This window comes from Tupaia chinensis, unplaced genomic scaffold (assembly GCF_000334495.1).
Source record: "Tupaia chinensis unplaced genomic scaffold, TupChi_1.0 Scaffold139757_1, whole genome shotgun sequence".
Classification (NCBI taxonomy): domain Eukaryota; kingdom Metazoa; phylum Chordata; class Mammalia; order Scandentia; family Tupaiidae; genus Tupaia; species Tupaia belangeri.
In genome coordinates this window covers 2,375,165-2,391,199 of record NW_006199637.1, presented here as the reverse complement: position 1 = coordinate 2,391,199, position 16,035 = coordinate 2,375,165, and the positions used below count along the sequence as shown (strand labels likewise).

Genomic DNA, 16,035 nt, shown 5'->3' with positions numbered 1-16,035 from the left:
CAGGAAAGGGAGGAAAAAGAGGCCTTTAGTACTAAGACCAGGCACTGGATAGCATCGTGTTAGCCATTGCCCATTTCAACCCTGGACTGTGTCAGGCGTCAGGATTCCGGTTCACTGATAAGCAAGTAGAGATTCTGCCAGATAAGCGATTTATCCAGGGGCACACAATTAGTAAGGTGTGGGCCCAGTTTCCTTATTATTATGTTTTTGTTGCCTCTCGCCAGCGTTTACTTCTAGTTAACTTACCACATGCACATCTCACCTGTTACCTAAAAAACTGAGGTTGCTGATCATAATACGTGCCATTAGACCATTCATGAACATTTGAAATATCTGAGCTTTGACTGGGTCAGGGCCTGCTGCCTGCCACTGGGGGCAAACACATGGTGATGCCGTGGGTTATGGGGAGAGCTGATTCACGAGCCTCGGTCCAGTTTTCCTGGTGCCCGATACCAAGAGTTTGCCAGAAGCTGTCTTTACAGAGGTCCGGGAGCAACGTGGTGGAAAGCATCCTTCTCGGTTGTCAGTAAAAGTTGAATCACTTGGGGTTCTTATATTTACCCCTGATAAGGGCCAGACGGTTCCCCTGTCACGCCCGGGGGTATGGGGACTGGCTTTCTCTGGTGCTGCCTAGCGCTGTGAACACAGAAATGGCTCCTTGGTCATCGGTTGTCTCAGCCAAGAACTGGGTAAAAAGCAGTTCAAGACTGAACTCTGGCAGGACACCACAGCACTGGGAACCAGGAGGCTAATCGAGGGGAGATCCCTGAGCCTCCCTCAGGGTCCACAAAGCACTGCCAGGTGCGTTAGCTCCCACCTTCCTGCCAGCAGCCCCTGGGAACTATGGAAGGCTCAGTCACATCCTTGTTGGGGACAAGGAAGCTGACGATTTGGAGACATGAAATGGTCTTTAGAAGCCCACGTGGTTCATTAGTAACAGAGCAGCACTCACCACTCAGGTGTCCTCCCTGAGCCTAGCGCTGCAGCCTCGGTGGCCTCTGGTACTCCCTGTCCCTTTGCTGCTGTCCGTCTGGTGGAGCGCACCCCTTGCTTTGGGCTGTTCTGTTTGCAGAGGTCAGAACCCTTGCCAGGACTACAGGGATAGTGGGGACAGACCTAACACACCTACCAGAGTGGAGCCAGCGCAGGCCCCGTGCTCAGCCAGGCACGAGGTACTCTTTGGAGAGCAGTGCAAATTCCAGGGCCACAGCTTCTCTGAGGACTGGACAGGGCTGGGGGAGAAGCAGAGAGCCTCTCTACTAGAGCTGAAGGCCCGTTCCCTTTGTTTACTATGTCAGGAGGCCCTGCCAGCCCTGCTGACACCGAGCGGGCAGGTTCTCAGGGAGGGTGCTGAGAGAGGCATAACTAGAGACCCATCCCGTGTTCACCGTGCTGCTTGCCCTTCAGACAGGCCCTCCTGCCCCCAACCCCGAGGACCAGCTTCTCTGCAGCCCAGTCCTGGACTCCAGTGTGTGCCTCCTGGAAAAGCAGATCAGAATGGGGACCCAGTCCTTCCTGGGCACGCAGCCTCACTGGCCCAGGCCTCTGTGCTCACAGGCAGTGGGGGTCACTAGGGTGCTACCAACTGGAACTCAGCCCTGAGGAGTGGCCTCTGCCTCCCAGAGTCCATGCCCAGGAGAGCCTTCCAGAAAGCATTCTCATGCTCAGCCGAGCATTTCTGCACAGAGGTCAGTGTGACTTCGAAGGGTTTCCACAGCACGTTCCATCCCTTTTGCGAGAAGCCTCATCTTAGAACTACAGCGTAAATATCAATGGTTGTGGAGTCGGGAAGCATGGGCTCCACTGTCAGCTCTGTCATTAACTACTGCCATGATCTTGAGCAAGTCACACCCCGTGAGTCGTCTCCTTTCTTTTTATAAAAACTTCCAGTTAGTGTAATGGCTATGTCACTGAACTCCCATGAGGTCGACTGCAGTTCGAGTCCCGGGCCCGGTGGCTTAAACTCATGCTGGGCACATGGGTGTGCATGCCCAAGATCCTGAGAGGAGAATGGAGGAGAAGGGACTGCGGCATGGCCATCCCCCGCCCCGGGGGTGATTTCTTGCTTTCTGTCTCTCTGTCTCTGTCTGTCTTTCTGGCGAGCGCACGTGCCCTATAGCAAAAACCTCTTTAAAAAAATCCTAAAGCACACAGCTTGAAGAATTTTGACCCTTTACAAATGAATGTCCTTTTTATCTGGTGAGATGATGCATCCCTTTTCCTCAAGGCTGAAGAGAACTTCAGCATTAAGTTTTGTGTCCACATACGTATCTTAGCCTAAAAATTATGATTTAGTTATTTCTCTTAGTGTTTCTTTGGTACTTGTTTCTCTTATTGTAAACTTCCACTATTATTATTTTTTTAAAAGAGAGATTTCTGCTGTAGGAATGTATGCTCGTCAGAGAAACAGAAAAAGAGAAATTACCCACCCAGAGGGGATGGCCGCACCGCAATCTTCTCCTCTATTCTCTCAGGAAAAATCCAAAAAATCATGTGCACACATGCTCCCGGTGTGTTTCAAGCCACTGGGTCTGGGACTCAAACCATGGTCGGCCACGTGGGATAAGTTTTGTGTCCACATACGTATCTTAGCCTAAAAATTATGATTTAGTTATTTCTCTTAGTGTTTCTTTGGTACTTGTTTCTCTTATTGTAAACTTCCACTATTATTATTTTTTTAAAAGAGAGATTTCTGCTGTAGGAATGTATGCTCGTCAGAGAAACAGAAAAAGAGAAATTACCCACCCAGAGGGGATGGCCGCACCGCAATCTTCTCCTCTATTCTCTCAGGAAAAATCCAAAAAATCATGTGCACACATGCTCCGGGTGTGTTCAAAGCCACTGGGTCTGGGACTCAAACCATGGTCGGCCACGTGGGAGTCCAGTAACCATTATGCCATCTGCTGGTCTTTTTTATTATTATCATTGGAACTGACACAATAGAAATAACAACCGTCACTGTTTACCCTATGGTATTTCCGATGCATAACTGAGAAATCGTTTAAAGCATTTGGCTCTATCCAGGGTCTGGGCAGTTTTGTTGACGATGACACTACAGCCCTTGGCTATACCTTATTAGTTTCCTTTTGGTAGGTTTTCAGCAACGATGGAGAAAAACTGATCTTCATCCAATAATCTTTTTAGCTTTTTTGTTGTTGTTTTGTTTTGTTTTGTTTTTCTTTGGAGAGGTTTTTTTGCTATAGGGCTCATGCACTCGCCAGAAAGACAGAGACAGAGAGACAGAAAGCGAGAAATCACCCCCCAGGGGGGATGGCCACACCGCAATCCCTTCCCGTCCTTTCTCCTCTCGGGATCTTGGGCACGCGCACACACACGCCCAGCGTGAGTTTTAAGCCACTGGGTCCGGGACGCGAACTGCGGTAGACTACATGGGAGTTCAGCAACATAGCCTTTACAGTAACTGCTGATCCCCAATCTTTTTAGCTTTTGACATCATAAAAGTTAGCCCCCCACAAAGATCAGTGTCCAGATTAGCTCTTCTTGTAACTCACTCATTTAATTTTGCAATTCTGCAATTTTTATTTATTTATTCTTTAAGAGAGGTTTTTACTATAGGGCGCATGCACTTCCCAGAAAGACAGAGAGAAAAAGAGAGGCAGAAAGCGAGAAATCACCTGACAGGGGTGATGGCCACACCACAATGCCTGGGGATTGAGACTCCATACTCCTCGCAGGATCTTGGGTCCACACGCACACGCTCCTAGCGTGAGTTTAAGCCACCGAGTCTGGGACTCGAACCCTGGTCGACTATGTGGGAGTCCAGCGACATAGCCATTACATCAACTGCTGGTCCCCAGTTTTTATTTTATTTATTTATTTATTTTTAAGATTTTGCCATAGGACATGTGCATTCACTGGAGAGAGACAGAGACAATGAGAGGGAAAGTAAGAAATCACCCCCTGGGGGTATGGCCATGCCACAATCTCTTCTCTTCCTTTCTTCTCCTGGGATTTTGAGATAGTGTACACACACACACACACACACATACACACACTCACAAAGTGTGATTTTCAAGCAGCCAGGTCCAGGACTTGACCTTCAGTTGGCCATGTGAGAATCCAGCACCTTAACCACCATGCCACCTGCTGGCCTCCTGCAGTTTTTATTAAAGTCAATTCTAGGCCAGGAGTAGGCAGTAAATGCAATGCCTTTGGGAATGGGAACTTGGTCTCCGAGGTCCTTGGAGCTGACGCAGCTCTCGAGGAGGCGACTGAGGGCTCAGCCATCTGGAGGCAGCTCTGACTGGGAAAAGGAGGTTCATTGTAACTGAGGAGGCGATGACCAGAGTTGGTGAAACCCTCAAATGATGGGTCCAACTCGGTGGTTTCTTGATACCCTAAGACAGGTGGACACGTAGGAAGTAATTGTTGGGAGCTTGAATTTGGCCTGCACTGAGAGACAGACCTTGTCATAGGCCCAGCCCCTTCCCTCGGTGAGCCACAGCTGGCGCCATCTAGAACATGAGCTGGTGGCCTAGAGGCTGGTGCCTATATCCTGCAGGCCCTCCTTATCCCGGGGACCCTTGCCAGGGCTGCAGGAACCCTCCCTGTGCCTTGCAGGTGTTTGTCCCAGAGATGGCAGCGCGGAGGCAACGCATCCAACTCCTGCACCGTGCTGTCGCTGCTCGGAGCCCCGTGTGCCTTCATGGGCTCGCTGGCCCCTGGCCATGTTGCCGAGTGAGTTCAGGAGGAAGCGTGGCCCTGGGTGAGGGGTACTTGCCCGCAGGGTGGGGGAGAGGAAGGGTCGGAACCTGGGTGGGTAGGGTACATGAAGTGGTTGATGGCCACCAGAAGTGGGAGGAAGGGGGCGCAGTGGAGCACCAGACGCCCGGGCCTCCCAGGTGTGACCTCTCTACCTCTGCTGCTGCTCCATGAAGGCTTCTTCTCCAGCTTGTCTCTGGGCCCCTCCCTGCTCTGGCGTCCCACTCCTCCCTCCTTGCTTCCCTCCGGCTCTCTGCCGTGGACTTGTCTTTGCCCTTTCCAAGTCCCTGACCCTTGCTGTGCTTGAGGCAGAAGGCAGTTAGGGCCACACCATTCCTGCCCTCACCCAGCCATGTCCAGCATCAGTGTTCCCTGGGCCAGGCCCACAGTTTATTTGCCAGCCAAGGGGCAGGGCCGGAGTTCCCGTCCTTGTTGTTCACTGAAGCAGCAAGAGTATCCTGCCCCAGGACACCCTGAAGCCACGTGCTAGAGCAGGGCCCAGACCCTGTGCCTCCCAGCTCAGTGGCCGTGGAGGCTACAACCTGTGAGTGGCCCCCACGCTGTGTGGGCTGCTGCGAGGACTCAAGGGCCCTTTGACCCCTGGCACTGCCGACTCAGCAGGCACTTATCAGGAGGTGAGGCCCACACTTTGCCCACTGCGGGCACTGGGCAGGCTGCCAGGCTGCTGGCCTGTGAAGCACAGCCCTTTGTACCCCAGTTTGAGGGGGCCAGAGCCCAGCTACCGGAGCTGCAGCCCAATTTCCTGCCTTGAGGAACCAGCACAAGTGAACAGAGGGAAGGAACCAGCCCTGTGATGAGACAGAGGGACTCGGAGTCAAGGGCTAGACATTTGTTAACCTTCTTGAGGAACCCCTTTGCTCCTGCTGGAGGTGGACTGGGCTGCTCAGGATTCTGCCCACATGCTCAGCAAACATTTTTTAAAAAGAATCATTTGTTGTATTTTATTTATTATTATTATGTTTCAATTTGACCACAGAAAGAGAGAGGGAAAGTGAGAAAACAAGTCACCAGGTCCAGGACTTGAACCATGGTCAGCCATGTGGGAGTCAGCGCCCTAACTCCCATGTCACTTGTTGTTCTCCCATGCTTAGCAAATATTTACTGAGCACCTACTAGTGCCAGGCACTGTGGGCACAAAAATCTGCTTGGCAAACCAACCTATATTTCTGATGCTTTGAGAAAACTATTTCAATGATCCTTGAGTTGTAAGTCAAGCAACCATGCCTGACTTGGCACCTGCAAATCCGTATTGTCCCACTTTGGTGTTGCTGAGAGTGAGGTCTAGTTAGAATAAGGACAGCTGGACTGGATGGTGGCCGGACAGCCAGCCATAACTGCCAGGTCTTGGGCACAGACAGTGCATTTGTCAAGAGGGCTGAGAGGGAAGTGACTGACCTCCTGGTCCTCCTGCTGGTGCAGTCTTTCTGCAGGGAGGCCCGTGGCTTACTGTGGAGGGCATTCTGGGAAGGAGTCCTAGAGCAGGCGGGAATGAAGGGCTTTAGGCACTGGCCGCCAACTCCTTGCCTGGAAGGGTTCACCTGGCTGCAAGAGGATGGGGCAAGGAGTACACCCAGCAAGGCATTGCTGCCTCTAGGCTGGGTACCCTAGAGGCAGGAAACAGCATGACAGGAATCACAAGATTTGAACTGGAAGGGACTCCCAAGAGAGCGCTGTGGGGATGGGCACACAGAGGGCAGTGCAGGGGGTGTACAAAGTGTCTCTGGGGGATTAATTATTAATTCATTTTTAAAAAGAATTCATTTATTTAACTGTATTTATTTATTTATTTATTTATTTAAATTTGACCAGAGAGGGAAAGATTAGAAAGAGAGAGAGAGAGAGAAAGTGAGGAATTAAGCTGCCAGGTCTAGTACTTGAACCGTAGGTGGCCAAGTGGGAGTCCAGTGCCCTTAACCACCGCACCACCTGCCAGCCCCAGATTAATGATTAATTCTGTTTGGGTCTTATACAAAACAGGCCATGGCATCGCCCACCTGCTTGGCTCAAACAGGGTCCAGGTCCTAGGTCCCTTGTCTACCCCTGTCTGGCTTTATGAATAAGAGCAAATCCTTTCCAGACTCAGCAGGTCTTTGCTTCAGTCAAGACCTAAAAGAATGTCCCTTGGTGTTTCTCTCTGAGCTCCAGGCCCTGCACCCTTCCTGTCCTGTCCCCTTGCCCAGCATGTGGCAAGACTCTGACTCCTGGTTCTCTCCGAGCCCCTCTGCTTGCACTCTTGCCTTCCAGTGGCCCTGCCAGCTGCCCTCCAGTCCCCCAAACTCTCGCTGAACTGCGCCTCCCGGCTCGCTCCGCCCGGCAGTTTTGTCCTGGATGACCTCCGCCGCTATTCTGTGGACCTGAGCTACACGGTCTTTCAGACCATGGGCTCCATCCCCACATCCACGGTCATCATCAATGAAGCCAACGGTAGCCGCACCATCCTACACGCCTACAGGTTTGTATGCCTGTCTGCACCTTGCCAGCTGCTGCTGCCACCGCCGTCATCCTGTCACTAAGCTCCTAGAACAGGACCCTTCTCTCAGAGGCCTGTGTGCTCCAGCGTCCCTGCCCCACTCCTGTGGGGATCCAGGCCACTTGTAGGCTCTAACCTGTGTCTCCTTGTCCTTTCCCTGGCTCGGGCTCCACCCCAAGCTTCCTGGTGGCTGACTTCAGGCGGCGGGGTGTGGATGTGTCTCAGGTGGCTTGGCAGAGCAAAGGGGAGACCCCCTGCTCCTGCTGCATCGTCAACAACTCCAATGGCTCCCGTACCATTGTGCTCTACGACACGTAAGGCCCCCTGGCCTCGCACCGCCAATCAGATTCCTCACTTGCCACAGTGGGCGTCCAACCACCGGCACCACTCTGTGGCTTCTCGGCACCACAAATTGACCCTGCGCTAAACTGTTCCATGATTCCGAATTGTTTTCAATGAAGGGACAAGTGAGGTGGGAGGGGATTGGCTTTGCTCTGTTGGTGACTCGGCCTTGGTCAGCACCAAGGAAGGGCAGGCAGACCTGTACGAAATATAATTCATGGTGTGATCCCTTCATAATTAGTCAATCAGCAGCCTGGGTGGGGCATGGGGGACTTGTTCTCAGGACAGAGGGTGGGAGATGTGAGGGTCCCCCTGGAACATCTAGGGCCGTCCCCAGAGTTGCTAGCCTGCAGCATGGCACCCAGGAACTGGGGGTTGGGTGTTCAGAAGAGATGAGTGCCCCCAAAGGCCACAGCATGGGGAAGCCAGGCCAAACATGCCACCATTTGCAACCATAGCTGAAGGAGAGAGAAGGGAGACATTGGGTCAGCAGATCAGGGCCATCTGATGTTGGTGCCAGCCTGTGGAGAGGGCATCCTTTCGGTGTCCCAAGCTGCCGAGACCAGCTCGGCATGAACACGTTTTTCTGAGTGGGGAAGGCTGTAGATTAGACACAATAACAAACACACAAAGACACACAAGTCAAGAGAGACCACTCAGGGTTAGACCCTTATCTCAGAGGTTTAGTCACTGAGGACCTAGTATGTGCCAGGGACTGTATTAGGACCAGGAGGGCTGAGCCCAGCTGCCCTGGGGTTCAGGCTGTCCTTGTCCAGCATGACCAGTGGACGTGGGGGAGGGAAAAAGTCATCCCAGTACATGCCAATAAGTGAATGGGCAGGCATATGTGCTAGAAGCGACCTTCAGATTGGGCAATCCCATCCATCTACCCATTAAGCAACAATCTGTAGCAACTTTGATCAAGGACACAACATGGGTATTCTCGGGAAGGGAGGGAGAGAGACAGGTCTGAGAACTGTTTATTGCCCACTGGCCTTGGTCCAAAAATATTCACACACGTTACCACCAACTGCAGCGGGCCTGTGAGCATAGGAGTTTCACCCCCATTTATTGATGGGGAAGCAGTGTCAGAAAGGCCCAGGTCACACAGCTAGTTAAGTGAATGAAGGATTCAGCCACAGAACATAAAGAGGCCATGGGCTCCAGCTCTTCCAGTCAAAAGGGTTGAAGCAGACCCCTTTGGGTCTCCATGCCTAAGCCAGCCAAAAACAGACTCTCCCTCAAATGCCAACTTTGAGTTCAGGGTTGTGACAGGGAGCTGCCAAATTCAGGATAGGGGTACTATGAGTGCCACAGGCAAGCTTCCGGTGCTGGGGTGCCAGAAATGAGCGGAGTGGAACCACCAGGAGCTGCAGTAGAGCAGCCATGGGCTTTGTAGTTTGCAGGGGCACTGTATGCTGGGAGCTGCATGCTGCTGGCAAGAGGGATTCTGGGAAGTGCAGTCTCTGGCACTCTTAGAGCATTCTGGGAGATGTAGTCTCCAAGGCACCCAGAGCTGGCCCCACCACACATTTACCCTTAGGTGAATTTACAACCTCTAACTCAGGAAGGGGCACCCAGCTCTCGGGCCCATAGAGGAGCTGAGCCTGAGAATCCTGCTGGAGATCCAGGTTCGCGCCATGCTGCCGGCAGCACCTGGTTCAGGGGCCCGAGCAGCTAGGTGCAGAGGCCCCAGCTGACCCTCACCATGCCCCTTGTCTGTCCTTTCCATCTGTGACCTAGGAACCTACCAGATGTGTCTGCTAAAGACTTTGAGAAGGTCGACCTGACCCGGTTCAAGTGGATCCACATTGAGGCAAGCTGTGCCCTACTAGTTGGAGGGGTTCAACCTGTCCACCCCCTCCCTGTGTCCCGCCCCCTTCTTTGTTTCTTTGAACCATCAAGTACCTTGGAGATAAAGGAATTCAATCCCTCGTCCCCTTTCCATCCGGCCTTATGTTTTCAGGCGAGTAAACTAAGGCCAGGAAAGATTGGGCGACTTGTTCCAGGTCACACAGCAGGCTGTAGGCCTAGCCGGCTCCAGGCAAAGCCCAGCACTTTCTGTGCTGCGGGCTGTCCCACCTCCACCTCTGTTTCTGACAGGAGACTGACTGCCTGACCTGTTACCTCTGCCTGGCTCAGTTCCCAAATAAAGGCCACTAGAACCTTTATTCCTGAGAGAGAAGTTCGGGAATCGAGGTGGGGAACACCCCAGAAGACTAACCCTAGCCCTGTCATTTAACTTCCTATAAATCCCTTGGAAAGTCTTAGTTATTTTGTCTCGTCACCTGTGAAATGGGAGAGTTGGTCGACATGGTCTCCAAGGCTCCTGACAGCTCTAGAGTTTGGGAACTTAGGTGGGGCTCCATCTGGCCTCCCGCAGCCCCTCTCCCAGGGTCCCAGCTGGGAGAGAAGGCGAGCCAGATCAGCTGGGCCCTGCCTGAGCTGCGGTCTCCTGCCCCAGGGCCGGAACGCCTCGGAGCAGGTGAAGATGCTTCAGCGAATAGAGCAGCACAACGCCAGGCAACCTCTGGAGCAGAAGATCCGGGTATCTGTGGAGATTGAGAAGCCCCGGGAGGAGCTGTTCCAGCTATTTGGCCACGGAGACGTGGTAAGTGCCCATGCAGCCTCTCCTGACCACATCTAGCTCCTCTGGTTCTCAGTTGGAGCCAGAGATCCCGCTTGACCTGCCTATCACCCTTGGGGTGGCTGTTCCTGGCTTGGTGGTATTAGAAGGTCAGGGCAAGGTGGAGAGACAGACCCCAGCCTGGGGCCACACAGCGGCCAAGGAGCAGAATTTCTCCACCCCGTGGGTGTGTAGGTGTAAGGGTGTCCAGAGGGCTGGCACAGGGCCAAGACAGCCCCAGGGCGAGCCTGTGCGGAAGCATCCAGGCTGTCTTCCTTGCAAAATGAGATGCAGAGCTATTCTCTGCGGCTTCTTCCAATTCTGGTGTGGACGGCAGATTGTGGGAGCCCCTGGGAGTGGAGGTGGGGTGGAAATGAGATTTGCAGGAAGTAAAGGCAGGCAGGGCTGGTCCTCCCTCGACCTTGGCACCCGTGAGAAAGGATCTGAGCCCACCCTTGTGTCTTCTGCTGGGCGAGAGTCAGCCAGGGTGGCAGTATTCTTTAACCACAACTGTCCCTGGAGATTCTACTGTACGGCTGGTGTTGAGGGAGCTTTGCAATCCCTGCTCCTCTGCTTTACAGAGGAAAAAGCCAGACGTAGAGCGTAGAGTTGTTTTTGGGAAAACAATTTAAAACACCCGAGAGCTGGCCCAGTTGACTAGACCATGGTGGATTTCACCTCAAGGTGGCGCTCAAGGCTCTCTCTGGGTTTGCAACTCCCTGTTTTTCTAACAGACCAGGGCTTGTGTGTCAGTTTACTAGGTTGTGTTCTGGAACGTCTTTTTTTTTTTTTTTTAATTAAGAGATTTTTGCCGTAGGGCACAGAGAGAAATCACCCCTCCCCTCCAGGGATGGCCATTCTGCAATCCCTTCTCCATTCTCCTTCTGGGATCTTGGGCACGCACGCACACGTGCCTGGGTGATTTGCAAGCCAGGTCTGAGATTCAAACCACAGTCTGCCATGTGAGAGTCCAGTGGTATAACCTCTATGCCATCTGCTAGCCCTTCTGGCATGTCTTAAGCAAGTATTAAACGTGTTCCCGTGGGACGGCGAGATGTGACATCGGGGATTTATAATGCTGAGCTGGGGAGTCGCGTTCTGACAGGCCGCTGTTGGGAAGGTCTAGTTAGATGACCACTGCCTCTCTTCATTGCCCACAGGTGTTTGTCAGCAAAGATGTGGCCAAGCACTTGGGGTTTCAGTCAGCGGTGGAAGCCCTGAGGGGCTTGTATGGCCGTGTGAGGAAAGGGTGAGCTGAGGAAGCAGGACGGGGTCCTGGGGTGTGTGGTGGAGCCTGGTCTGGGGGATGGAGCCAAATACCCAGCTGAGCGGAGGGTCTTGCAGGGCCACGCTTGTCTGTGCCTGGGCTGAGGAGGGTGCTGACGCCCTGGGCCCCGACGGCCAGTTGCTCCACTCAGATGCTTTCCCGCCACCCCGGGTGGTGGACACTCTGGGGGCTGGAGACACCTTCAACGCCTCCGTCATCTTCAGCCTCTCTCAGGGTGAGTGCCCCAACAGGAGGGGCAAGGCTGGGGCCTGCCCGTGCCCGGGATGTCAGACCAACCCTGACTGCTGTCCCTCCTCCAGGGAAGAGCATGCAGGAGGCCCTGAGGTTTGGCTGTCAGGTGGCTGGCAAGAAGTGTGGCCTGCCGGGCTTTGAAGGCATCGTGTGAGAGCTGCGTGCAGGAGCGCCGGCCTGCCACCTCCTTGGAGGCTGGCATCGCTGCTGCCAGCGCCTCCTCCCATGTGCCTAGCCTGGCATCCAGGCTGCCCGGCCCCTCGGGCAGGTGCGGGTCTGTGTCCCCAGCGTCTCACCTGCAGAACCTCAGAACAAATAAATCTCTTTCCCCTTGGCTTCCTCTGGCAGTCTGTTCTTCCTTCTTGATGTCTGGACTGGTTGGGGTTACCAAGGCTTTGACACTCTGGTCCTGCTTTTGTCCATTCCCCAGATTAACCTCCAGCAGGAAGTACCCCAGGCTGACACCAGCCCTGTCCTGAGGGTGCAGGTGAAAAGCAGGCACAGAGAGTGGGTACACACCTTAATCCTGTCTGCTGGAGACGGTGCTTAACTCCTTGCACCCAGCGAAACTTCCAAATCACGAGAGGCATGAGAAAAGCTCTTCAGGGCCTGCAGCCTGCAGAGATTCCATTCCCTCGGCCCAGACTGGGAGTCCCCATGGCTGAGCCAAGCTGACAGGCCAGGGCAGGGAGCTCCTCTCTGATGTCATGGGGCTTTCACAGCCCAAAAATAGCTTCCCCGGAGCCCGAAAGCCCACCCTAGGAGCCACCTGGGCGAAGTGATGCCTCCATCACAAGTATGACCCAGGAGACTGGGGGACATCAGATCCAGGAGACATGTTGGAATTGGGGGACCAACTCCAAAATAGAAGCTGGGGAGGGTGGGTAAAGCCATGTAGTGCAAGGAAGAGCTTTAGAGGCAGGCAGTCCTGAGCTCAAATCTGCCATTTAATAAGCTGCATGTCACCTTGGGGTACATGACTTAACTCGATCTCCTTCAGTGTCTCCATCTGTTGAGTGGAACTAACTCTGCCTGGTCATAGGTTACAATGAAGCCAAAACCAGGTAACACAGAAAATGCCCAGCTGTGCACACCGCTCTCAGAACCTGACGGTGATTATTAATATTACTGTGGGGGGTAGAGACAGGGCGGTGGGGACCATCTGCTCTGAGCTGGAGGAGGGCATGGAGCGCCGGAACCCCAGTGATGATGGAGAATGGGAGAGTGTTTGGGGCCCAGGGATGGACTGCACTTTCTTCCTGGGGTTGTCGGCAGCTGGCTGTGGCTGGTGCCGCAGACCCTGCTACTAAGTACTGCTGGGCCCAGAACCCTGGGAGAGCAGAACTGTCCCACTAAGAGGCCTGTCGAGTCCCACCTGCTGTGCCCCTGAGGGGGTGTGGGTAGGCTGGACTGTGGACAGACAGCCCAGGGGGATAAATTCATTCAGGTCTTTATTGGTTGTCTAGGCCCTAAAGCTGCCCTTCAACTTCGGGTCTCCCTGAGCTGCACAGAATGATTGCACCTGCTGGGGCCAGAAAGGGGCCACAGAGGGACGGTGATTATTAATATTACTGTGGGGGGTAGAGACAGGGCGGTGGGGACCATCTGCTCTGAGCTGGAGGAGGGCATGGAGCGCCGGAACCCCAGTGATGATGGAGAATGGGAGAGTGTTTGGGGCCCAGGGATGGACTGCACTTTCTTCCTGGGGTTGTCGGCAGCTGGCTGTGGCTGGTGCCGCAGACCCTGCTACTAAGTACTGCTGGGCCCAGAACCCTGGGAGAGCAGAACTGTCCCACTAAGAGGCCTGTCGAGTCCCACCTGCTGTGCCCCTGAGGGGGTGTGGGTAGGCTGGACTGTGGACAGACAGCCCAGGGGGATAAATTCATTCAGGTCTTTATTGGTTGTCTAGGCCCTAAAGCTGCCCTTCAACTTCGGGTCTCCCTGAGCTGCACAGAATGATTGCACCTGCGGGGGCCAGAAAGGGGCCACAGAGGCGGTCCTTGCCACAGCGTCCGCGCCCCGTCCCTCAGGGCTTGTGTTCTGAGGGATACTGAGCCGGTGAGGGGCACGGGCCCGTTTCCTCGAGGTCTAGATCTCGTCATTCTCCAATTGAATGGTGTGAACTTCAGACTCATGCAGGGTGTCCTCAGTCTCCAGTGCTTCCCCTGGAAGTTCTTGGACTTCCTCGCCATTGTCCCTGGACTCTGCCTCTCCTCCAGCCTCCCCTCCAGGACTTGGGGCTCCTTCTTCAGCCTCTGTCTGACCCCCAACCTCTCCTCCAGGACCTGGGACTCCTTCAGCCTCTGTCTGACCGCCAGCCTCCTGTACAGGCTCTAGGGCCTCTCCTTTGGCCTCTATGTGGCCCCCAACATCTTCCCTGGGACTCAGAGCTTCCTGTGTTTCCTGTCTTTTAGCAAAAAGAGTCTGCCTCCCAACAGCTTGTGGCTCTTGGAGCTCAGGGGCAGGGGGCTCTCTGGGTTCTGCTGGCCTGGGGGCCTCTCCTGGGAAGTTGATGAGCTCCGCAGGCGTCATGAGCCCATCTCCATCCAGGTCCTGGGTCTCAAGCACCTTGTCCACCACCAGGATCACCTGTGGAAACACAGAGTCTCTGTGGGATCTTCAGTGACCAGAGGTGTTCCCAGGAGCCTCCACCCCCACCCCCCAACACACACTCGCATCCCTCCCCTGCAGGCTCCGAGTCCTCCTTTTACAGGGGATTTCCTGAAAGAGTCACAGCGGAAAAGCCCGAGGCCCAGGGAGCTGGATGTCCTTCCTGGAGAAGTAAGGGGCTCCCCAGCAGCGCATACCCGGTTGGTGGCAGGAGAGTCAGCAACTCCAGGGGACAGAACGGCCGTCAGCATGGACATCAGCTCCAGGCCATCCAGCTGGCCACTCCCGTCATAGTCATGGAGGGCAACGAGGTAGAGGAGGACTGGGGAAGAAGAGCTGGGTTAGGAGAGGCATCAGAGCAGGTGCAGAGCGCAGGAGTCAGTGGGCGGCCGGAGGTCAGCCCTGCTCCGGCGGCCCTGAGCCTCCCGCCCGCTGGCCCCATCAGCCCAGCTCTTCACCCTGCTCCCGGCTCATGTGCTCCGGCTCCTCTTCCATCCTCCCTAGTCCCTTTAGGTGGTTCTGCAGGAGCCTGTCAGGAAAGTGGAAAATGAGGCCAGGGGAGGCCAGTCTGCAGCCCAGGCCTGACCTCCCCAAAAGCCCCGGCCCAGCTACTCACCGGAGCTGCTCCTGGCCTGGCAGGAAGGGGTTGGGCAGGAGCTGGTGCTGCCCTTCAGAGTCCATCCTGTAGGAGGGAGAAGGAGCCAACCTTGCAGAGACCCCCTGAGGGCTCTACCCCCAATCTCCTGTCAGAACTCTCCCCAGACCCGAAGGGAGTTGCTCCCCCAAACTCCTAAAAACCTTATGGGGAGAAGGCCCTTCTGGTCTCCTTGGAAGCAGAACCGTCCTCCCCCCGACTCTGTTTTTGCAGCTGCTTAACTTAGACTTTAGTGAAAACCCAAATAAAACGTCAGTTTAGGGAGGGACCCAACGAGGCCACACCTAGTAAACACAAATCAGAGAGCCAGCGAGAGCAGGACAGTGTGGGTCAGGGCCACTCTCTGCAATGCCGGAGCCCAGGGCAGGCCTCTGGCCGAGCCTGGTGGCGCTGCCCAGGTTCATTCAGGACATAAAACTGACTTCCTTTTCAAGCAGAGCACATAGATATTGGTTTTGGGTTTTCAATTCGCTTAGAGTCTCTGCCCATCTTTAAAATTCAGATCGTGGCCCTGCCATAAGTAGCACAAGCTGGAAGATGCTGTTGTTTGGGAGGCTGGGCCACATGGGAGGCCGAGTTTAATTCCCAGCCTACCCTACAAGACAGGCACAGTGCTGAATGCCTGGGGTTTCAGCTACTTGGGAGGCTGAAGCAGCGGAATTGCAATACAGAAGGAAAATCCCTATCTAAAAAAATAAAAATAGGGGGCAAGCAGGTGGCATGGTGGTTGAGGCACTGGACTCCCACATGGCCGACCACAGTTTGAGTCCCGGACCCAGCAGCTTGAGAATCACACCAGGTGTGTGTGTGTACATGCCCAGGGGCCCCAGGGGAGAGTGGAACAGAAGGGATTGCAGAGTGGCCATCCCCCCGGGGGGGTGATTTTTCACCTTCGCTCTCTCTGGCAAGTGCATATGCCCCATGGCAAAAATAAATAAATAAATATTTAAAAAATAATTCAAAATGCACTCCCAGTTCTGGACAGGGCTACATGCTTGCCCAGGTCGATGTGGGAGAGTTATTGTAGCAACTTTTGTGAGCACTGCCAGCCTTGGGGCCGGCTGGCCCCG

The 16,035-nt window shown here is 54.3% G+C and overlaps 2 protein-coding genes across 6 annotated transcripts in view; one reads left to right on the top strand and one right to left on the bottom strand.

The window, feature by feature from the left end:
- The window catches only part of KHK (ketohexokinase), a 13,439-nt gene extending 1,400 nt beyond the window's left edge, over positions 1-12,039 (top strand). Inside the window, exons 2-9 of one of the 3 annotated variants that reach the window (XM_006162178.3) lie at positions 4,582-4,698; positions 7,061-7,195; positions 7,393-7,527; positions 9,299-9,371; positions 10,020-10,166; positions 11,342-11,430; positions 11,526-11,683; positions 11,769-12,039. In XM_006162178.3, coding sequence (XP_006162240.1) covers positions 4,582-4,698; positions 7,061-7,195; positions 7,393-7,527; positions 9,299-9,371; positions 10,020-10,166; positions 11,342-11,430; positions 11,526-11,683; positions 11,769-11,854 — 940 coding nt within the window. In that variant the 3' untranslated portion in view covers positions 11,855-12,039. The remainder of the gene's footprint in view (positions 1-4,581; positions 4,699-7,060; positions 7,196-7,392; positions 7,528-9,298; positions 9,372-10,019; positions 10,167-11,341; positions 11,431-11,525; positions 11,684-11,768) is intronic. The other 2 variants (XM_006162180.3, XM_006162179.3) reach the window with 2 other exon arrangements.
- Positions 12,040-13,576: 1,537 nt separating this feature from the next.
- Positions 13,577-16,035, bottom strand: part of CGREF1 (cell growth regulator with EF-hand domain 1) — a 16,066-nt gene continuing 13,607 nt past the window's right edge. For all 3 annotated transcript variants that reach the window (XM_014593107.2, XM_006162177.3, XM_027765793.1), the window contains 4 exons: positions 14,927-14,992; positions 14,769-14,839; positions 14,508-14,632; positions 13,577-14,289 (listed from right to left, as the gene is read on the bottom strand). In XM_014593107.2, the coding sequence (XP_014448593.1) occupies positions 13,789-14,289; positions 14,508-14,632; positions 14,769-14,839; positions 14,927-14,992 (763 nt within the window). In that variant the 3' untranslated portion in view covers positions 13,577-13,788. The remainder of the gene's footprint in view (positions 14,290-14,507; positions 14,633-14,768; positions 14,840-14,926; positions 14,993-16,035) is intronic.